Genomic DNA, 23937 nt, shown 5'->3' on the forward strand with positions numbered 1-23937 from the left:
CATAAAATAGAAAGAGCAGTCCCAATTATGATTCTATAAGGAATTGTCAACAATTTTAACAGTTTCTCACTCAAGGAGAAGGTTCTGATTTTTTAAAAACATTTATTTTTTAGGTGTAAATGGACACAACACAATGCCTTTATTTTTATGTGGTGCTGAGGATCAAACCCAGGTCCCACCCATGCTAGGTGAGCACTCCACCGCTGAGCCACAATCCCAGCCCCCTGATTTTATTTTTTAGCATAACTAAAAGGGGCATAGAAGTAAATAGCCTACAGAAATTACCTCTACTTGTTACAACTTAGACCTAAATGTATGATTAGGTAAATTAAGAACGCTTTATTACTCCCAGAATTCATATCATACCTTTTCATAATGTCATTTCAGGTTTTCTCTCTGATTATTTTATGAAATCACAATAGTATAAGAATGAATTAATGAAAAAATCAGCAAACCTTTTTGAAAAACTTTCTAAAGACTTATAAGCTTAGTCTCAACTGTGTGAGCCCCAGTTTTTCCATACATATCAACACCACCGCTGGCAGGTTTGTATATGGTTGAGTAATAATGGTGGTAATTAAAAGAGAAATGCAACATCAAAAGCTGAATTGGCTGATGATAGTTACTATAATGAAGGGCATACTATGTACCAAGTACTAAACTTGAGCACTAGATACTGTTCCCAACAATCCTAAGAGGTAGATATCATCAACCCATTTTATTAAAGAAACTGAAGATCTGAATGGTAAGATTAAGATGTTTGTCTAAACTCTCATAAGTACTTATTAGCATTTGAATTTAGATATCTGACTCCAAAAATTTATTATTTTAATCCTTAAAAATAACCACCTGAAAAGTGAGATAATAAAATATAAACATAAAGTTATAAGGTTAATTCCTCTTATAAACCTTTACAGTATCATTGATCAAATGATTTTCCTTCAATATGGAAAACCGAAGTACAGGGAGAACTAATTATCAGAACTGGAATCTGTAATGGATTAAGATAAGGGAAGATTTGGATTAAGACAAGGGAAGATTTAATATTATGTGTATCTAACATAGTAACACAGGTGTCCTTTTTTACCAGAGAAGGGAAAAAATGGGCCACAGTGCAAGAGGTAGAAAAATGAAAGTGTTTAATATAGTCAATAGATTAATAAAGGATGTTAACGGTCAAAATTTAAAGTGTTACTTAATTGCCTAGGATTGATCTGTCATTGAATATTCACTTCTGTGAACTTTTCCCATGCATTCAAGACATATATTTAATTGTATATTCAACATCATTACTGGATATTTAAAACAATGCTACTCAAAGTGTGGTCAATGATCTGTTTATACTGTGCCAGCCTATGAACTATTTATTACTGGTTGGCAACAAGTACAAAAATTGAAAGTAATGGTTTAGAAATTTGACAGAATAAGTTTTATATTTGCTGACTCTAATGAAAAAAGTAAAACAGACTAGAGCTTTGGTTTTCATCAGTTTTACTTACCTAGCAATTCATTTTTATTATATTCTTCAAAAGTATCAGTTTGTGAAGCAAGTGGAAGGAAATAAAGTGGTCATTATCAGTTTTGGAAAAACATTAATCTAACAGGCCTGACACAATTAACATATCCAAAACTAAGCTCCAGATACTCTCTCCAAAACTTGTTTTTACTGCACTCTATCCATCTAAGTTGATAGTTATCTCAGCTGCTCAGACAAAAAAATCTGGAATCATCCTAGGAGTTACACTTAATATTCCTTTATCTCACATACTATTCTAATTTGTGGATAAATATTGTCAGTTTGACTTCTGAAATATACCTCAATTATTTCTCACAAGCTTTCCTACTACGACTCTAGTTCAAGCTATCATATCTTCGGTTTGAATAGTAGTAAGCCTCAACTGTTCTCCCCGTGTCTACCAAGGTGATTCTTTCAAAATATAAATAAAATCATTAACTTCCTCTGCTCCAAACCCTCCAATGATTTCTTCTCATCTCATTTAGGGTAAAAACAGAAATCATTAAAATGGAAATGACCAGGCGGGGGATACAGCTCAGTTGGTAGAGTGCTGGCCTCGCATACACAAGACCCTAGGTTCAAACCCCAGCACCACAAAAAGATAAATAAATAAAATAAATAAAATGGAAATGACCAACAGAGCCCTAAATGATCTGCCTCTGCTGTTCCTCCTTGACCTAATCAGTTTTTAAATAAATGGATAATTTAATCACAACTATTTGCATAAAAGCCCATTTCAGAATAAAATGGCTGTAATGAAAGTAATTATATAAAGAAATAATAAAAAGAGCTGTTACCTTGGCCTACATAAAAAGATTATTGATATAAATAAATAAATCCTAACTCACTCAAATTAAACTCAGCGGCACTTGACTACTGAGCCACATCTTTAGCCCTATTTTGTATTTTATTACAGAGAGAGTCTCACTGAGTTGCTTAGTGCCTTACTAAATTGCTGAGCCTGGCTTTGAACTTGCAATCCTCCTGCCTCCACCTCCCAAGCCCCTGGGATTACAGGTGTGCACCACCACACTCGGCCCAGTTAAGTTTCTTACAGGGCCTAACAAGATCAGGAAATAGTGACTTCAGGTAATACTGACACCGGCAAAGACCAGATTGGATATTTCCAATAGACATTGTATTTCAAATATTGAAAATGCTTAAATGGTGCTGGGAAAATTGGAAATCCATTTGCATCAAAATGAAACTGAATCCCTTTCTCTCGCCATGCACAAAAGTTAAATCAAAATGGATCAAGGAGCTTGATATCAAATCAGAGACTCTGCGTCTGATAGAAGAAAAAGTTGGCTATGATCTACATACTGTGGGGTCGGGCTCCAAATTCCTCAATAGGACACCCATAGCGCAAGAGTTAACAACTAGAATGAACAATTGGGACTTACTCAAACTAAAAAGTTTTTTCTCAGCAAAAGAAACAATAAGAGAGGTAAACAGGGAGCCTACATCCTGGGAACAAATCTTTACTCCACACACTTCAGATAGAGCCCTAATAACCAGAGTATACAAAGAACTCAAAAAATTAGACAATAAGATAACAAATAACCCAATCAACAAATGGGCCAAGGACCTGAACAGACACTTCTCAGAGGAGGACATACAATCAATCAATAAGTACATGAAAAAATGCTCACCATCGCTAGCAGTCAGAGAAATGCAAATCAAAACCACCCTAAGATACCATCTCACTCCAGTAAGATTGGCAGCCATTATGAAATCCAACAACAACAAGTGCTGGAGAGGATTCGGGGAAAAGGGTACACTTGTTCATTGTTGGTGGGACTGCAAATTGGTGCAGCCAATTTGGAAAGCAGTATGGAGATTTCTTGGAAAGCTGGGAATGGAACCACCATTTGACCCAGCTATTCCCCTTCTCGGTCTATTCCCTAATAAGAGCATGCTACAGTATGGAGATTCCTGGGAAAGCTGGGAATGGATCCACCATTTGACCCAGCTATCGCACTTCTCGGACTATTCCCTGAGGATCTTAAAAGAGCGCACTATAGGGATACGGCTGCATCAATGATTATAGCGGCACAATTCACAATAGCTAGACTGTGGAACCAACCTAGATGCCCCTCAATAGATGAATGGACAAAAAAAAATGTGGCATCTATACACAATGGAGTATTATGCAGCACTAAGAAATGACAAAATCATAGAATTTGCAGGGAAATGGATGGCATTAGAGCAGATTATGCTAAGTGAAGCTAGCCAAGCCCTAAAAAACAAATGCCAAATGTCTGCTTTGATATAAAGAGAGCAACTAAGAACAGAACAGGAAGGAAGAGCATGAGGAAAAGACTACAGTAAACAAAGACGAATGGGGGGAGAGAAAGGGAGAGAGAAGGGAAAGCATATGGAAATGGTAGGAGACCTTCAATGATACATAAAATTATAAGAGGTTATGAGGGGCAAGGGGGAGGGAAAGAAAAGGGAGAGAATTGAACAACAGCAGAGGAGGTAGAGAGGGAAGATGGGAGGGGAGGGGAGGGGAGGGGGATAGTAGGGGATAGGAAAGGTAGCAGAATACAACAGTCACTAATATGCCATTATATAAAAATGTGAATATGTAACAGATGTGATTCTGCAATCTGTATTTGGGGTGAAAATGGGAGTTCAAAACCCAATTTGAGTCAAATGTATGAAAGATGATATATCATGAGCTCTGTAATGTTTTAAATAATCAAAAAAAAAAAAAAAGAGCATGCTACAGGGACACTGCTACATCGATGTTCATAGCAGCACAATTCACGATAGCAAGATTGTGGAACCAACCTAGATGCCCTTCAATAGATGAATGGATAAAAAAATGTGGCATTTATATACAATGGAGTATTACTCTGCATTAAAAAATGACAAAATCATAGAATTTGGAGGGAAATGGATGGCATTAGAGCAGATTATGCTAAGTGAAGCTAGCCAATCCTTAAAAAACAAATGCCAAATGACTGCATTGATATAAGGGGAGTAACCAAGGACAGGGTAAGGACGAAGAGCTTGAGAAGAAGATTAACATTAAACAGGGATGAGAGGTGGGAGGGAAAGGGAGTGACAAGGGAAATCACATGGAAATGGAAGGTGATCCTCAGGGTTTTACAAAATTACATATAAGAGGAAATGAGGGGTAAGAGAAGAATAATACAAGTGGAAGAAATTATTTACAGTAGAGGGGGTAGAGAGAGAAATGGGGAGGGGAGGGGAGGGGAGGGGAGGGGGGATAGTAGAGAATAGGATAGACAGCAGAATACATCAGACACTAGAATGGCAATATGTAAATCAATGGAAGTGTAACTGATGTGATACAGCAATCTGTATACGGGGTAAAAATGGGAGTTCATAACCCACTTGAATCAAACTGTGAAATATGATATATTAAGAACTATGTAATGTTTTGAACGACCAACAATAAAAAAAAAAAAAAAGAAAAAGAAAATGCTTGACCCCCCCCCAAGGCAAAAAATTTGACTTTATTTTTCATTTATATATAACTGTTAAAATTAGCAATAATCACTAGATGTCTACACCCTTTAAATTACTTATAATCTGATGTTACAACAGGTAAAGGTGTTGTTATCTTCAGACTGAAGCAATTTCCACACCATATTCAGTAAGCATAATTGGCTTCTTTAGAGTACAGTGCAGACAAGTCTAATAGTCTAATAAATTTAAAATAAGAGGAATTCCTCAACTACTATTGTAAAAAATCAAGAAAGGAACTGTTGAAATGAACTGCACGTTAAAGACACATCTATTTATATTTATAAGTAACAATTGATATATGGACTAAAAATAGCTAATCTGCAAAAACCTACAGATTTGTAACAATTGATAGTCTAAAATCCCCCTCAAAATGTCACAGCACTTCTTAAATTTATGACTTCTTATTCAGAGCACTGGTCTACCTCAAATACATTATGGTTTCCTCTAACCTAAGATTTTTAGGGCAGGGGTTGTAGCTCAGTGGTAAAGCACATGCCTAGAATGTGGGAGGCACTGGATTCGATTCTCAGAACCATATAAATAAATAAAATAAGGTCCATGGACAACTAAAAATCAATAAATAAATTTTTTTAAAAAATCCTTCTTTAGGGCTGGGGATGTGGCTCAAGCGGTAGCGGGCTTGCCTGGGATGCGTGCGGCCCGGGTTCGATCCTCAGCACCACATACCAACAAAGATGTTGTGTCTGCCGAGAACTAAAAAATAAATATTAAAAAATTCTCTCTCTCTCCTCTCTCACTCTTTCTTTAAAAAAAAAAAAAAAATCCTTCTTTAAAAAAAGATTTTTAGGTAACTGATGAAAGAGATAAGCTCATTATTGGTTTAGAAGAAATTATTAAAGTCACTTAAATAGAAAACATTTACTAAGAACTCTACAATAAGATATCACTTAATGCTTACAACAACGCTGTGAAGTATATTTAAAAATAAGTAAAAAAAGTGGTAGAATTCCAACCTAGATTGTATGGACCTAGTATAATATATTAACTATTATACTTTAGGTTATGAAAAATAATAAAACTTTCAAAACCACTAAAACACTACCTGATCTTTCAAAATAAGATAATCTTTATTCACATACTTACTATAAAATTATTTTCAGTAGTCAATTGCCAGTACGTTAAAATAAAAATAACCTTAAGTACAAAGATAATCAATTTTATTTTTATTTCATCACCTCCAAAAATACTTACCTCCAGTTGCTCCTTCTGAGTAAAACCTTTCATGCTTTTCCCTGAAGCATGGCCAACAAAAGTCATTACCCTAATAATTGGCTGATGCTGTAAAAACATTTCTGCAATTTCTTGAACACTATCTCGAAATGAAGAGAAGATCATAACTCTGGTCTCACCAAATTTCTTTTCGGAGATGTTTTGAGCTATATAACAGAAAATATTTCAATTAAAAGTTTCTGAAAAACATTTTGATAAGAACTAGTCAAAATACAAGTTTGAAACTATATACTAATAAACAATAATTCTTTAAAAATATTTAACTATATTTTAACTATTCTTTACTATATTTTCTAGTAATTTTTAATAAGGCTGGTGCCCTATTTCTCACTGACTGTCACAGTACTAAATAAATCACACAAGAATTATCAGAATCACTTTTGACCAGCCATTCTGTTTACTAAAGACTAATTTAATATAGGCCATGCATCCCGAAATCTGCTATACTTGAAATTCCTAAACATAAATGCAGAATATACTCTACAGTCAATTCCAAAGCTGTTCCCCGTGTCTCTACGCTTGGGAGACAGTAAATAAGCTAATAAGAACATGATTTTTGTGGCTGAGCCACTTCCTTTCTGGGTGATTGTAAATAAAGGTATTAAATTTCTTTGAGGTTTAGTTTCTTCTTATTTAAAAAGGATTGATGATTAACAGAAGGTAAAAAAATAGTATTTTGCACATAATAATTGATTCATAATTACAACTTGAGTGGATGTTTTGGTGATTATTTCTTTTTGTCCAATAAAGGCTAATTTTTTTTCCCCCTGGTGGAAGAGAGTATGCTGGGGATTGAACCCAGAGGCATATTACTACTGAGCCACATCCCCAAATCTTTTTATTTTTATTTTGAGACATGGTCTCATTAAGTTGCTTAAGTTCTCATTAAATTGCTGGGGCTGAACTTGAACTTGTGAGGCAAGCACTCTACCAACTGAGCTATGTCCCCAGCCCTTGAACTTGAACTTGTGATCCTCCTGCCTCAGCCTCGTAAACTGCTGGGATTATACCGCACACAGCTTATTATTATTTCTTTTGTTTATGAATTTGGTTAGGACTTTTACAATCCTTTTTTTTTTTTTTTTTTGGTGGGGAGTTACGCTCTGAAGTATATTTAAAAATAAGTAAAAAAAAACTTGTAAGTGGTAGGGATTGAACTCAGGGGCACTAAACCACTGAGCCACATCTCCAGCCCTATTTTGTACTTTCTTTAGAGACAGAGTGTCATTAAGTTGCTTAGCACTTTGCTTTTGCTGAGGCTGGCTTTGAACTCTTGATCCTCCTGCCTCAGCCTCCCAAGCTGCTGGGAATCCAGGTGTGTGCCACACGTCTGGCCCTTTTTTCTTTTTTATGACTTATATTAACCATCAGATGTGTGCCAAAGACTACAGTACGCATATTTTATATTAACTAATTTAATCTTCACTACAACCCTAAAGACTAATCTAATGCATATAAATTATAGTACTTAAGCAACAAACCAAGTTCAGAATCCATACAAGCAATAAACACAATAAGCAAAAAGTAGGACTTGCAGGAAACAGCTGTAACAAGTAAAATTATTGTAGACAAACCTCCTTTGAATTGTCATTGCGTCAAGCCTTTGTATCTGTTAACTCCTGATACACTGCTACTTTCACCACAAAGCCTAGATCCGACTTACTGGAGCTTGCCTTTCTACCCTCATTTCAATGAAGCTCCTTGTACCAAAGCTATCCACAACTTTCATATTGCCAAATTCAATGAATACTTTTCAGTTCATTTAACCACATTTCTCAGCAAAATTGAACATTATTCACGCTTTCCTACTAATATAGTCTCTTCCCTCAGCTTCTATCATACTTCACTTGGTTTCCTCCTCAAGATCCTTGGTAGCTTTCTTTCTCTGAACTCTAAATGCTGTTATTCTTCAGGACACCATTCTGGACCCTCTTCTGTCTCCAAACTATCTTCCTGGTGATCACATCCATTCCTGAAACTTTAAATATTATCTTTATGCTGATGACTCCAAAATTTATTCATATATATGCAAATACATAAAAATAGCCCAGACCATTCTTCTGAAATCCAGATTTATTTGTCCAGTGCTTACTTGACATTTCTACTTGGATGACTCAGAACCATCTTAACATGTTTGCTCTTTCCTCTCTATGTTGTTCTTGTATTTTTTAATTAACAAGTGAAAATACATTTATGATATACATTTTATATACATATGTATATATACATACACACATACATTTTTGAATGGTAAAATCAAGCTAATAAACATATGTGCTACCTTACATATTTATCCTTGCTGTTCTTTGCTGCTAGTGATGGTTTCAAAAACCATAAACAGCCATAGATTAAAAAACCAAGTTTTGAGTTGGCCTACCAGCCATGCATGCATGATCTAGCCTTTGCTACCTCTCACCTATACCACTCTCATCCTCATTCACACCACTTACTAGTCCTTAATCATCATACCAAGCACCCTACTGCCTCAAGATCTTTGAATCTGCTATGCTCTGCCTGGAATGATCCTCCCCCAGAAATTCTGAAGGTTTGCTCCACTATCACTCTAGAGGCAGGTCTTCTCTAGTTGCCCTATAAAATAACTCTCATCCATGATGTTCCCTCTCTTTCTCTATCTTCTTTCCTACTTCACATTTCCCTGCCACTATATTATACAAAGTTTCATTGCCTTCTTCCCCTGTGTTGCACCAAACTGAATTTTTTCATAGAATAATTAATTAACGTTCCCACCATTTCCCTTACTCCCACCCTTCCAAACTTTCTCAGAGCTTTTAATTAAAAATCCACCTTCTTCAAGAAAAGTTAGTACAACTTCAAATTTAGTTTTAGTTCTTTCAAAACTTTCCTTGAACCATAAATTATTACCTACCATTCCATGATCTGAAGTGTTCAACTACAACTTCTTCTAATTTCTTTAACTTTGGATGACTATAGAAAAACTTTTTATCTTTATCTCCTGTGGGAAAAAAAAAAATCAACATTCTCTTAGTATTTTTCCATATTAATTATTCTAATGTATATGAAGATATCCTTTTCAAAGTACATGCTAAAATTTTCCTTTTTTTTTTTTTTTAGTGGTACCAGAGATTGAACCCAGAGCATCAAGCATGCTATCTAAGTTCTGTACTGCTGAGCTACATCCTCATTTTAAACAGTAAGTAGCATCTACATAGCACATAAGCATATCAGAAGAAAATATTGGAATTTTTATGAAACTTATATTCTAAAAGAGAATCCAAATTGAAACAGGGGAAAGAGTACATATTTAGTCAAACTCTAAATCAATTTTTGGCAGTTCTGAGAATTTTCACTATTAGTAACCACTACTAATATCTATTATGTATACTGCTGACTACATTAATTCTAACAGAATAAAATCTTTAAACCTGTTGTAATATAAATATGTTTATATCAACAGAGCAAAATTTCAAAATTAATTTTAAATATATATTTATTAATTTATAAACTACTTTTAAACATTTTATATATATATATGAATGATTACTGGTTTTTTATACTGAGACATGGTCTTGCTGTGTTACATAACCTGGGCTAATGCAATTCTCATGCCTCAGCTTCTCAAGTAGCTGGGACTACAGGCATGTACCACCACTCCTGGTAAACCAATATATAATTTTTGTTTTAAATCAGACCTTTTTGGATAGCAGAAACGTCACTTGCTGAAGTATCACACATATGTGCAAATATGCTCTCTAGATGATTATAGAGTTTCATGAAGTCCTCATTTCGACTAAGCTCATTTTTGGCCCGTGTCATTCCTTTAAAATTTAGAAAAAAATTTACAAATAAACTTAATAGCAATCTAGTCAGATTTATTATTTATTAAAAAATTAAACTTCAACATTGAATGCAAATTTATTTATTTATTTTTAAATATTTATTTTTTAGTTGTAGTTGGACACATATCTTTTTATTTTTTATTATTTATATGTGGTGCTGAGGATCGAACCCAGGGCCTCGCACGTGCTAGGCGAGCACTTTACTGCTGAGCCACAACCCCCAGCCCCAACCTTATCAAATTTAAACATTAAAGTCAGCAACTTTTGGGCTGGGGATGTGGCTCAAGCGGTAGCGCGCTCGCCTGGCATGCATGCAGCCTGGGTTCGATCCTCAGTACCACATGTAGGCAGGGACGTTGTGTCTGCAAAAACTAAAAAAAAATATAAAATAAATATTGAAATTCTCTCTCTCTCTTTAAAAAAAAAGAAAAGAAAAAGAAAGTCAGCAACTTTTTCCAATTCCATATTCACATATATATTAATAAATTACTTTCCTTTTTCAGTAATTTTCAAAAACAAATACAGCCATTTATTACATAACTAGCCCCCTGCTTTTAAGAATAAAGCATTTTTAAGACACTCAAATTGGTTAATTTGTCTTTAACCAAAATGACACGTGCATTATTTCTTTAAATAATTTTATATAATTTACCTTTTGTTCCATCCATAATTCCACAAAGGAAGAAATATAATGATCTCATTCCCATTTGCTGCAATAATTCATAACCGTGATACAAACTAATACAAATGGCAAACTCTCCCTCAATTATGCCTTGTTGTTTTCCCTAGAAAAACAAGCACATATCACACTTAAAGAAATGAAGATATATCCTCCATGCCTAAGTTATCAGGCCAACAGGCAGTATATCATTTATAATAAAATTTAAATGATCATAATAATTATTCCATGCTAGACTAACATGTACTGGTTCTATTAAACAGCATTGTACAGAAAAGTATACTTTCCATATGAAATCTGAAGTTTCTATATAATATCTGCCCCCTTACTTTTGTCTTTAATTCAGCTGAAAACTTTACATTTTAAAGAAAAAAAGAAGAGAAAAACATTTATCGTATTATTTCTCTTTATAGGTAAATTACTAGTCCTTTATAGATTCATGTCCTTTCTATTTATTTATTTATTTTTTAAATATTGTATGCTGGGGTTGTACCGAGAGATGTTCTACATTCCCAGTCCTTTTTATTTTTTTATTTTGAAATAAATCATCCCGATAAGCTGCTGAGGCCGGTCTTGAACTTGTGATTCTCCTGTCTCAGCCTCCCAAACTGATACTGAGACCCTGTCTCAAAATAAAATATAAAAGAGTCTGGGTATAGACCAGTGATAAATCACCTCAGGGTTCAATCCCAGGACCAAAAAGTAATAATAATAACAAAGACAATTTATTAAGTACCTACAATATGCACTAAGCTGGATATATGAGATACAACAGAAATGGACATGTCAGACCTGGACCTATCCTCATGAAAGTTATCAGCAAAAGGACAAATGTTTAATCAGACTGTTGAACACCAAGGCTTAATACCAGGTATACATGTCATCATAATATCTGACACAGAGCACTAAACACTGTTCTAAGTATATTACCCAAACAAAATAATTTAATATTCAGGAAGTAGGTACTATTGTTATACTCATTTTACAGAAAAGGAAAGCTCAAAAAGGTGATAAGTAGCAGAGTTAGTACTTAAATCCAGGAAATTTGGTCAATAGGCCTTGTACTTCAATCAGTACTTACCCTTGTGGAAAAATGTAGCATACATTCCTTTCATGGGAGTGTGCAGCAGGTGTACTCACATAAGAGAGTTTTAAAAGAAGTCCACTAAGAATATATTTTAGTTATTTTACTTTATTCAAGATGAAAACTGTTTTACCTTACATTTTTAGAAATATTTAACATTAGTGACAGTCATTTTAAATGTTTCCAGGGCAGCAATAAAGCCTAAAATGGCACCCTAATTAACCTAAAAAAAGCAAATCCACCTTTCTATAAAATATAAACCCTTACCAATAAGATCAAGTTCAACAGTTATAAAAGCATTATTTAAAATTTCAATGAACTTTGAACTCCTAGCAGAAATTAAAACCTTTTTATTAAAGTTTTATATAACACTCTAAAATTTCACAGAAAATGATCCTTTATTTTTTGATACTGGAGATTGAATCCAGGAGAACTTTTTAATTTTAACTTTGAAACAGGATCTCACGAGGGAGTCCAACATGGCGGCGGGCGCGGAGAGATCAAGTCTCTGACCTCTTCAGCTGTGCGGGTATAGGGAGTCATAAACAACCTAAATCTGTTTGCTCAGGATCACTAGGCAATGCTGAGCTGACAAGGATCTGGGGCGAACAGTCTAGGCCTCTCAGAACACACACTGAGCCTGGATCGGCTGAATTCAAGCTCCCGTTCGCCTGCTTCCCGCAGACAAACAGCTGTGACTCAGCACTAATCCATCCGGCTGAAACAACTGGTCAGCCCTTCTCATCCTACGGAGGTAAATGCCTACCGAGCCTTCATAGGTAGTGGCCACAGGTTTGAAACGGGGCTTGGGAGAGACAGTAAGGACCCACCCGTTGCATTGGTCGCCCGGCAAAGGGAAACGAACTGTCACCATTTGCAAGAGACACCACCATGGCAGAGAACTGACGTCATCAGACTGCGGCGCAGGAGATAACTTCATTGAAACCTGCGGCTACAGGTGTGTAATTCCCTAGCCTTCCCTCTCCACACATCGGGGAAACCTTAAGGGCCCCTCCCAGCTCTCCCGAAAGGGCCCCTCCCAGCTCTCCCGTGAGCGCGATAGCCAGCCCGAGGGAATCAGAGATGGCGCGGGACCCGCGGCGCAGAACAACCGCTCCCACCAGGGCTGACAGCTGAGGCCTCTTGCACCAGCTACCGGGGGCGTGGCGACTGGAGGGCAAGTAAAATTCGCTGAGGATTCTCAGCCCCAAGCTCTACAAACTTAGGGTCTGAGGGAATGGCAAACTGGAAGAGTGTGCCCAGTCGTTCATGAAAACAGGGCTCCCGGGAGCAGCAGACCTGGCGTGTAGCCAGTATTGTGGTGAGCGGCACCCGTGAGAGGGGCCTGGCTAGAGGAAAACTGGGAAGTGACTAGACACAAGAGGAGGCCCTAGGCACTCAGGATTGGAGACTCGCCCAGTCTGGGAGGAGCTGCTACACAGTGATTGGTTCCTGCGTACTGACAGGAGAAACTTGGCCTGGTGGGCACAGCGCCACCTACTGGAAGAGAAGTTAATCAAACTCTAAGACTGCATTTATTAGTTTTTTTTTTCTTTTTTTTTTTTTTTTTAAATATTTTTTTTAAAGAGAGAGGGGAGAGAGAGAGAGAGAGAGAGAGAGAGAGAGAATTTTTAATATTTATTTTTTAGTTCTCGGCAGACACAACATCTTTGTTGGTATGTGGTGCTGAGGATCGAACCCGGGCCGCACGCATGCCAGGCGAGCGCGCTACCGCTTGAGCCACATCCCCAGCCCAGTTTTTTTTTTTTTTTCTTTTCTCTCTTTTTTTTTGATTTGGGTTTTTCTTTCATTTTCATTTTTCTTTCTTGCTGTTTTTTTAAATTTTTTTTCTTTTTTTATTTCCTATTTTTTTTCTTCTTTTGTCTTTTCATTTCTCTTATCCCCCCTTCCTTGAATTCTACCTGCTTATTCTCATTCTCTTTAGTGACTTCTTCCCTTCCCTTCTAATACCTTTCCTCCCAAGCATCAAATAAATTTATAGGAGTAAACAGTAACTCAGCAGTCAAACAGAACAAGAAGTAACACGAGCAGCTTCAAAAAGCAAGGAAGAAAAGGAGTACAAACAATGCAGGACAGCCTAAATATTCAGGAGGACCTAGAGGCATCAGAAAAATGGTCATATAAAGAACTCAAGGAACACCTTAGACAGATGGAATGGAACCTTAAAGAGGATATAAGACAGCAAATTCAAGCAGCAAAAGAACACATTGAGAATGTATTACATAAACAGATAAAAGAAGAAGTTAAGCATCTTTATCAAGAGATAGAGATTATAAAAAATAATCAAACAATAATTCTAGAAATGAAGGAAATGATAAACCAATTTAAAAACTCAACTGAGAGTATCACTAACAGAGTGGAGCAAGTAGAAGCCAGAACGTCAGATAAAGAAGACAAAATATATCATCTTGAAAAGAGTCTAGCCAACTCAGAAAGGCTGGTAAAAAATCACGAGAAAAACATCCAAGAGTTATGGGATAACATAAAAAAACCAAACTTACGAGTCATCGGGATAGAAGAAGGTACAGAGATTCAAACCAAGGGAATGAGTAACCTGCTGAATGAAATAATTACAGAAAACTTTCCAGAAATAAAAAAGGAAACAGATATACAAATTGAAGATGCATACAGGACACCGAGCACACAAAATCACAGTAGACCAACGCCAAGACACATTGTTATGAAGATATCCAATATACAGAACAAAGAGAAAATATTAAAAGCTACAAGAGAAAGGAGACAGATTACATTCAGGGGTAAACCAATAAGGTTAACAACGGATTTTTCATCACAGACACTGAAAGCAAGAAGGTCATGGAACAATGTATTTCAAACACTGAAAGACAATGGATGCCAACCAAGAATTCTGTATCCAGCAAAATTAAGCTTAAGGTATGACAACAAAATAAAAATCTTTCATGATAAACAAAAGTTAAAAGAATTTGCAGCTAGAAAACCAGCATTGCAAAGCATTTTGAGCAAAACACTACACCAGGAAGAAATGAAAAACAATAACCAAAACCGACAGTGGGAAGTGCCTCAGTAAAGACAGAGGGCGAGGGGAAAGATAATCATGGAGAAACAAACTAAATTTTTTAAAAAAAGGATAAATAATCAAACATGGATAGAAGTACAAACCATATATCAATAGTAACTCCGAATGTTAATGGCTTAAACTCTCCAATAAAGCGACATAGGCTGGAATCATGGATTAAAAAAACAAATCCAACAATATGCTGCCTCCAGGAGACACATCTGATTGGAAAAGACATACACAGGCTGAAGGTGAAAGGATGGGAAAAAATATACCACGCACACGGTCCTCGTAAGCAAGCAGGGGTGGCCATTCTCATATCGAATAAAATCGACTTCAAAACTAAGTCAATCAAAAGGGATAAAGAAGGACATTATATACTGTTAAAAGGAACCATTCACCAACAAGACATAACAATTATCAATATTTATGCACCAAATAATGGTGCTGCGAAATTCATAAAACAAATTCTCCTCAAGTTCAAGAATCAAATAGACCACAACACAATAATTATGGGTGACTTCAACACATCTCTCTCACCATTGGACAGATCCTCCAAACAAAAGTTGAATAAAGAAACTATAGAACTCAATATCACAATCAATAACTTAGACTTAACTGACATATATAGAATATATCAACCATCATCAAGTGGATATTCTTTTTTCTCAGCAGCACATGGATCCTTCTCAAAAATAGACCATATATTATGCCATAGGGCAACCCTCAGTAAATATAAAGGGGTGGAGATAATACCATGCATTTTATCTGATCATAATGGAATGAAACTGGAAATCAATGATAAAAGAAGGAAGGAAAAATCCTACATCACATGGAAAATGAACAATATGTTACTGAATGATCAATGGGTTACAGAAGACATAAAGGAGGAAATCAAAAAATTCTTAGAGATAAATGAAAATACAGACACAACATATCGGAATCTATGGGACACAATGAAAGCAGTTTTAAGAGGAAAAATCATCGCCTGGTGGCCATTCCTCAAAAACAGAAAAAACCAACAAATAAATGAGCTCACACTTCATCTCAAAGCCCTAGAAAAGGAAGAGCAAATCAGCAGCAAATGTAGCAGAAGGCAAGAAATAATTAAAATCAGAGCGGAAATCAATGAAATTGAAACAAAAGAAACTATTGAAAAAATTAACAAAACTAAAAGTTGGTTCTTCGAAAAAATAAATAAGATCGACAGACCTTTAGCCATGCTAACGAAGAGAAGAAGAGAGAGAACTCAAATTACTAACATACGGGATGAAAAAGGCAATATCACAACAGATGCTACAGAAATACAGAAGACAATTAGAAATTATTTTGAAAACCTGTATTCCAATAAAATAGAAGATAGTGAAGACATCGATAAATTTCTTAAGTCATATGATTTGCCCAGACTGAGTCAGAAGGATACACACAATTTGAACAGACCAATATCAATGGATGAAATTGAAGAAGCCATCAAAAGACTACCAACCAAGAAAAGCCCAGGACCGGATGGGTATACAGTGGAGTTTTACAAAACCTTTAAAGAGGAACTAATACCAATACTTTTCAAGTTATTTCAGGAAATAGAAAAAGAGGGAGCTCTTCCAAATTCATTCTATGAGGCCAACATCACCCTGATTCCGAAACCAGACAAAGACACCTCAAAGAAAGAAAACTACAGACCAATATCTCTAATGAACCTAGATGCAAAAATCCTCAATAAAATTCTGGCGAATCGAATACAAAAACACATCAAAAAAATTGTGCACCATGATCAAGTAGGATTCATCCCTGGGATGCAAGGATGTTTCAATATATGGAAATCAATAAATGTTATTCACCACATCAATAGACTTCAAGATAAGAACCATATGATCATCTCCATAGATGCAGAGAAAGCATTCGACAAAGTACAGCATCCCTTTATGTTCAAAACACTAGAAAAACTAGGGATAACAGGAACTTACCTTGACATTGTAAAAGCTATCTATGCTAAGCCTCAGGCTAGCATCATTCTGAATGGACAAAAGTTAAAGGCATTCCCTCTAAAATCCGGAACAACACAGGGATGCCCTCCATCACCACTTCTATTCAATATAGTTCTCGAAACACTGGCCAGAGCAATTAGACGAAAGAAATTAAAGGCATAAAAATTGGAAAAGAAGAACTTAAATTATCACTATTTGCAGATGACATGATTCTATACCTAGAAGACCCAAAAGGGTCTACAAAGAAACTACTAGAACTAATAAATGAATTCAGCAAAGTGGCAGGATATAAAATCAACACACATAAATCAAAGGCATTCCTGTATATCAGCCACAAAACTTCTGAAGTGGAAATGAGAAAAAACACTCCATTCACAATACCCTAAAAAAAAATAAAATACTTGGGAATCAACCTAACAAAAGAGGTGAAAGACCTATACAATGAAAACTACAGAACCCTAAAGAGAGAAATAGAAGAAGATCTTAGAAGATGGAAAAATATACCCTGTTCATGGATAGGCAGAACTAACATCAACAAAATGGCGTTATTACACAAAGTTCTCTATAGATTTAATGCAATGCCAATCCAAATCCCAATGGCATTTCTTGTAGAAATAGATAAAGCAATCATGAAATTCATATGGAAAAATAAAAGACCCAGAATAACAAAAGCAATTCTAAGCAGGAAGTGTGAATCAGGCGGTATAGCGATACCAGATTTCAAACTATATTACAGAGCAATAGTGACAAAATCAGCATGGTACTGGTACCAAAACAGGCGGGTGGACCAATGGTATAGAATAGAGGACACAGAGACTAATCCACAAAGTTACAACTATCTTATATTTGATAAAGGGGCTAAAAGCATGCAATGGAGGAAGGATAGCATCTTCAACAAATGGTGTTGGGAAAACTGGAAATCCATATGCAACAAAATGAAACTGAATCCCTTTCTCTCGCCATGCACAAAAGTTAACTCAAAATGGATCAAGGAGCTTGATATCAAATCAGAGACTCTGCGTCTGATAGAAGAAAAAGTTGGCTCCGATCTACATATTGTGGGGTCGGGCTCCAAATTCCTTAATAGGACACCCATAGCACAAGAGTTAATAACAAGAATCAACAAATGGGACTTAATTAAACTTAAAAGTTTTTTCTCAGCAAAAGAAACAATAAGAGAGGTAAACAGGGAGCCTACATCCTGGGAACAAATTTTTACTCCTCACACTTCAGATAGAGCCCTAATATCCAGAGTATACAAAGGACTCAAAAAATTAGACAATAAGATAACAAATAACCCAATCAACAAATGGGCCAAGGACCTGAACAGACACTTCTCAGAGGAGGATATACAATCAATCAACAAGTACATGAAAAAATGCTCACCATCTCTAGCAGTCAGAGAAATGCAAATCAAAACCACCCTAAGATACCATCTCACTCCAGTAAGATTGGCAGCCACTATGAAGTCAAACAACAACAAGTGCTGGCGAGGATGTGGAGAAAAGGGTACACTTGTACATTGCTGGTGGGACTGCAAATTGGTGCAGCCAATTTGGAAAGCAGTTTGGAGATTCCTGGGAAAGCTGGGAATGGAACCACCATTTGACCCTGCTATTGCCCTTCTCGGACTATTCCCTGAAGACCTTAAAAGAGCATGCTACAGGGATACTGCCACATCGATGTTCATAGCAGCACAATTCACAATAGCTAGACTGTGGAACCAACCCAGATGCCCTTCAATAGATGAATGGATAAAAAAAATGTGGCATCTATACACAATGGAGTACTATGCAGCAATAAAAAATGACAAAATCATAGAATTTGCAGGGAAATGGATGGCACTAGAACAGATTATGCTTTGTGAAGCTAGCCAATCCCTAAAAAACAAATACCAAATGTCTTCTTTGATATAATGAGAGCAACTATGAACAGAGCAGGGAGGAAGAGTAGGAAGAAAAGATTAACATTAAACAGAGACATGAGATGGGAGGGAAAGGGAGAGAAAAGGGAAATTGCATGGAAATGAAGGGAGACCCTCATTGCTATCCAAATTACATATAAGAGGTTGTGAGGGGAATGGGAAAATAAACAAGGAGAGAAATTAATTATAGTAGATGGGGTAGAGAGAGAAGATGGGAGGGGAGGGGAGGGGGGATAGGAAAGGTAGCAGAATACAACAATTACTAATAGGGCATTATGTAAAATTGTGGATGTGTAACCGACGTGATTCTGCAATCTGCATTTGGGGTAAAATTGGGGGTTCATAACCCACTTCAATCTAATGTTTGAAATATGATATGTCAAGAGCTTTGTAATGTTGTGAACAACCAATTAAAAAAAAAAAAAAAAAAAAAGAAACAGGATCTCACTAGTTTGCTGAGGGTCTTGTTAGGAAGTTGCCCAGGCTTGCCTCAAATTTATGATCCTCCTGCCTCAGTGTCCCAAGTTGATGAGATTACGGGTACACACCACTGCCTTCTTTTAATTGGTTCTATTCTTTTGCATATGAATCACCTCCCAGTTCAAGAATGACTCATTGCCTTCTTAGGCCGGTCAGTCTCTCTGACTATGAACCTAGCTTGATGGATATTTTTGTATTCATCTACTTTTTTTCCTATGAAGATTAGGAAAAAGAAACTTGCTGTGATATTTTCTCCAACTGCTAGTGAAGTGGCACCCCCTTTCTCCACCATGGCTGATTTTAGGACTGTCAGCAAAAGAGTCTCTGAGAAAGAGTCCAATGTAGATAAACTTCCTATTTTCGTGTCGCCCTGTTTTACTTGGCCACTGGCTGAGAAGATACCAGCACTCCAGGTGCTGGACACCCCCTTACTAGTTTTTCACAAATGTATCCAGTATAGTACTTTAAAGAAATGTGCAAACAAGGCCTCTGGCCTTGAGCTGGGCTTCACAGAGATGTCTACATTTTTAAGATAAGTTACAAATGGGCTCCATGGTAACAGCTGGCAGGGGAAAAATAGAAAGGGAGAACAAGCTCTCCCCTTCTCAGGTGTTGTCCTTGAAGAGTTAACTTGTCCAGAACAGTGAAAGATAAAGCTGCTTTTATGTGAACGTCTGCAGACTTTGAACTTCTGAGCCCCTCCCCTTCCATGCTGGGTATAAAACTCTGAAACTCCCTGAACTCGGGTTTCAGGAGATTGATTACAGCAAAAGCTATGCCCTCTGAACCTGGCTGAAGCCAAATAAAACTGTTTCCTGCTATCTTGCGTGCCTTGTCTTGTTTATCCCTACAACACTAGTATTAAGAGTAAGACTAGGACTGGGGCTGTAGCTCAGTGGCAGAGTGCTTGCCCAGCACATGTGAGTCACTGTGTTCAATTCTTAGCACCACATAAAAATAAAGGCATGCTATCCATCTCCAACTAAACAAATAAATAAATAAATAAAAGGATAAGACTAGGGCTGGGGATATAGCTCAGTTGGTAGAGTGTTTGTCTCACAGGCACAAGGCCCTGGATTTAATCCCCAGCACCATCAAAAAAAAAAAAAAAAAAAAAAAGAGTTAAGACTAAATGCTCTGGGTCTCAATGACTTTACAAAATAGAAATGGACTTAAAGATCAATTTTTTATTAAAAGTTAAAAGATAAATTTATCTTAATTCAAATCATTAAATTGTATTCTTGTTAGACTTTTATAAACTATATAAATCATATCTAAGTCCTTCGATGCTTAAAACCCATCATTTACATTTTATCCTGGCTCTGAGCAAAAATTAAATCAATCATCAAAATTTATTTTAAAATACTTACTACAATATTTGGAGATGGATTTTTCCTAAATTGATCTCTTGCCAGAATTATCTGGTATTTTGTTAGATTGGGAATATCCCTTTTCATCAAAACATTCTTCTGAATCAAAGAACTGGCAAATGCTTCCAAAATCTAAAAATTAAAAATAATAATAAAATTAGTTTAAGTTTATTTTAAAGTCCTTTTTCAAATACAATCATTTCACCATATATTAAAATAGGAACTATAAGTTTAATAGTTTGTCTTTAAATGAATTTTTAAGTAAACCCAGCAAAGATAACAAAATTTAGAAGTACTTGACATGCAACCCCAGATAATATCCACAAGTCAACATAAGGAATTACTTTGTCAGCTACATTTTAAGAACATATTTATTTATTTACTCATCTCCTTGTCAACCTACACACACTCTAAGTACCACAAAAGGAGGGCCTTGGATTTCTTCACTGTTGCATCATCAGTGCCCAGAACAAAGTATACCACATAACTTTTCAAAAAATATTTGTAGCCTACTAAACAAACTGAAATGTCTTGAGTATATTTAGTTTCACTCATTGATTTACTCTTTCAAAAATATTTATTAAGCATTTATTACATAAAAAGCATTGTTGTAAATTGTGCTTAATTTGCTGCCAGGCAAATCCTATAATCCCAGAGATTCAGTTTAAGGCAGGAGGATTATAAATTCAAGGTCAACCTCAGCAAGTTAGTGAGACCCTGTCACAAAATTAAAACTAAAAGGACTGTCGATGTAGCTCTGTGGTAAAGTACCCCTGCGTTAAACCCCCTATATAAAAGGAAAAAAGTTGCTGTTCCCATGTAATTTACATTTCAGTGGAAGGAAGCAAAGAATAAAGAAGTAAAGGGTGGATGGAAGCAAAAATAAAGAAGTAAACAGAGGACTCTGGATGTGGCTCAAATGGTAGCGTGCTCGTCTGGCATGCATAAGGCACTGGGTTCGATCCTCAGCACCACATTAAAAAAAAAAAATAATGATATTGTGTCCACCTAAAACTAAAAAATAAATTAAAAAAAAAAAAGAAGAAGAAGAAGTATACAGAGACAGGTCTGACATACTCAAAGCTCTAAGTTGAATCCCCAATACTAGAGAGGGAAAAAAAAAACTGAAAAATTAAAGTAGGTAATATTGATAATGATAAAGGCTCTTAAGACTCTAAAACACAATAATGCTCCAGAATCTTTGAATACAAAATATTTGAGTTGCCATGTGAATAATGAGGTATGTCCACCTTGTGAGTTTTCAAGATAGGGCATTCCAGAAAAGAAATAGCAGACCAAGAGTCCTGAGACAGGAATAAGCTTATGGCACACTGAAGAAAAAAAGAGATTTTCAAATGAAGACCTACTACAGCAATATGTAATTGTTTAAATTTTGCCTAATTTTTATTTCATAAAATAGTTATATTAGTAGATTTCTCTTCTTCCCTTCCAGCATTTCTAATCACATTGCCTAAACAAGTACTCTAGCCAGGCAGGTGGTACACACCTATAATCCCAGTGATTCTGGAGGCTGAGATAGAGGATCACAAGTTCAAGGCCAGCTCAGTAACTCAGCAAGGCCCTAAACAACTTAGTAAGATCCTGTCTCAAAATAAAAAATAAAAAGGACTGGGGGGGCTGAGGCTGTAGCTTAGTGGCAGAGCTCTGGCCTACTTGGCGTGAGGCACTGGGTTCAATCCTCAGCACCACATAAAAATAAATAATGGGCTGGGGTTGTCGCTCAGCGGTAGAGCACCTGCCTAGCATGTTTGAGGCCCTGAGTTTGATCCTTGGCACCACATAAAAATATATAAATAAAATAAAGGTATTGTGTCCAACTGCAACTAAAAAATATTAAAAAATAAAAATAAATAAAGGCATTCTGTCCATCTACAACTTCCAAAAAAAAAAAAAAAGGAATGGGGATGTGGCTTAGTGATTAACCTTCCTGGGGTTTAACCCCTGATAACAAAACAAACAAACAAACAACAACAACAACAAAAAAAAAACCTAGAGACAGCATAATAGGGAACGCTTGTCTCAGTTCCTTGATGTCTGGTGTCTCAGACAACTGGCAACAAGAAGTAATTTGACTGAAGCCATATATTTGGATTCTTGATTTTACCTAACGACTTGCTCTGCTTTCCTCTCAAAATGACTAACTTGAGATTGGTTATGGCTAACTTGGTCATCCCATTCTATATAGGTCAGTCACAGGGCCAGCCTAGATTTAAGAGAAGGGAAATTTTATCTCGTCTCTCAGGGCAAGAAGTGGCAAATAAATTGCAGCCACCTTTAATCCTTGCCTATGTAGATGTGAAAACATGTTGTTCTCCTACTACGAGACTAATTATGAACTACAGAAAAACAATGCCTTACCTCAGATTTCTCCTATTTAAAGTAACAACTGTCTAAGCAACTTTTCAACAGCTACAATATTGAGACTCGGGGGCCAGAAATTTCTTCATTATAAGGTGGTTATCCTGTTCATTATAGGATGTTTAGTGGCTTCCAGTTATAACAACCCAAAACAACCCAATCCATGTCAAGACATTGCCATGTCACCAAATGGGCAAAATCATTTTCACTTGAGAACTGTTATACAAAGAATCAGGAAGAAAAATATTAAAAATATATCTCATTACAAGGAAACTTCTGGCTGATTCTGGGTGTATGTTATGGGTATGTTCACTTTGTGAAAATTCACTCAACAACTCACTTAAGTTTTGTGTAGACTGCTCTTTAGATAGGTCTGTGTTTCATACTACAGGTAAAATATTCACTTAAAAAAATAAACCTGGGGCTGGAGTTGTAGTTTAGCGGTAGAGCGCTCGCCTAGCACATGTGAGGCCCTGGGTTCGATCCTCAGCACCACATAAAAATAAATAAACAAAATAAAGACATTGTGTACAACTAAAAAAAAATAAATATTAAAAAAAAAAAAACACCTGGAGGCTGAGATTGTAGTTCAGTGGTAGAGCACTTGCCTAGCATGTGTGAGGTCCCAAGTTCAATCCTCAGTACAACAAGAAAAAAAGAAAAGAGAAAAAAAAAAAAAAAAGCTACAATTGGCTTTAGAAATGGTCTCTTATGTTTCCCTTTAACATAATACTTGGTAGCACATATAAAACATGGTGCTCATTCCAAAAAAATTTCTCACATGTTAATTATATACAATGAGATACTGTATATCTCACAACCAAATTCTGAAATAATTATAATACCAGTTCATCCATCAAAACCCAAAATGTAGGGCTGGGGATGTGGCTCAAGC

At 36.1% G+C, this 23937-nt stretch overlaps 1 protein-coding gene across 1 annotated transcript in view; it reads right to left on the reverse strand.

The window, feature by feature from the left end:
• FANCM (FA complementation group M) overlaps positions 1-23937 on the reverse strand; it is a 71635-nt gene that overhangs the window by 39256 nt on the left and 8442 nt on the right. Inside the window, exons 5-9 of the mRNA XM_081292173.1 lie at positions 20664-20795; positions 10739-10871; positions 9940-10065; positions 9156-9242; positions 6230-6414 (exon numbers count right to left, since the gene is read on the reverse strand). Coding sequence (XP_081148299.1) covers positions 6230-6414; positions 9156-9242; positions 9940-10065; positions 10739-10871; positions 20664-20795 — 663 coding nt within the window. The remainder of the gene's footprint in view (positions 1-6229; positions 6415-9155; positions 9243-9939; positions 10066-10738; positions 10872-20663; positions 20796-23937) is intronic.

This window comes from Spermophilus citellus (assembly GCF_964194105.1).
Source record: "Spermophilus citellus genome assembly, chromosome: 4".
Taxonomy (NCBI): Eukaryota; Metazoa; Chordata; class Mammalia; order Rodentia; family Sciuridae; genus Spermophilus; species Spermophilus citellus.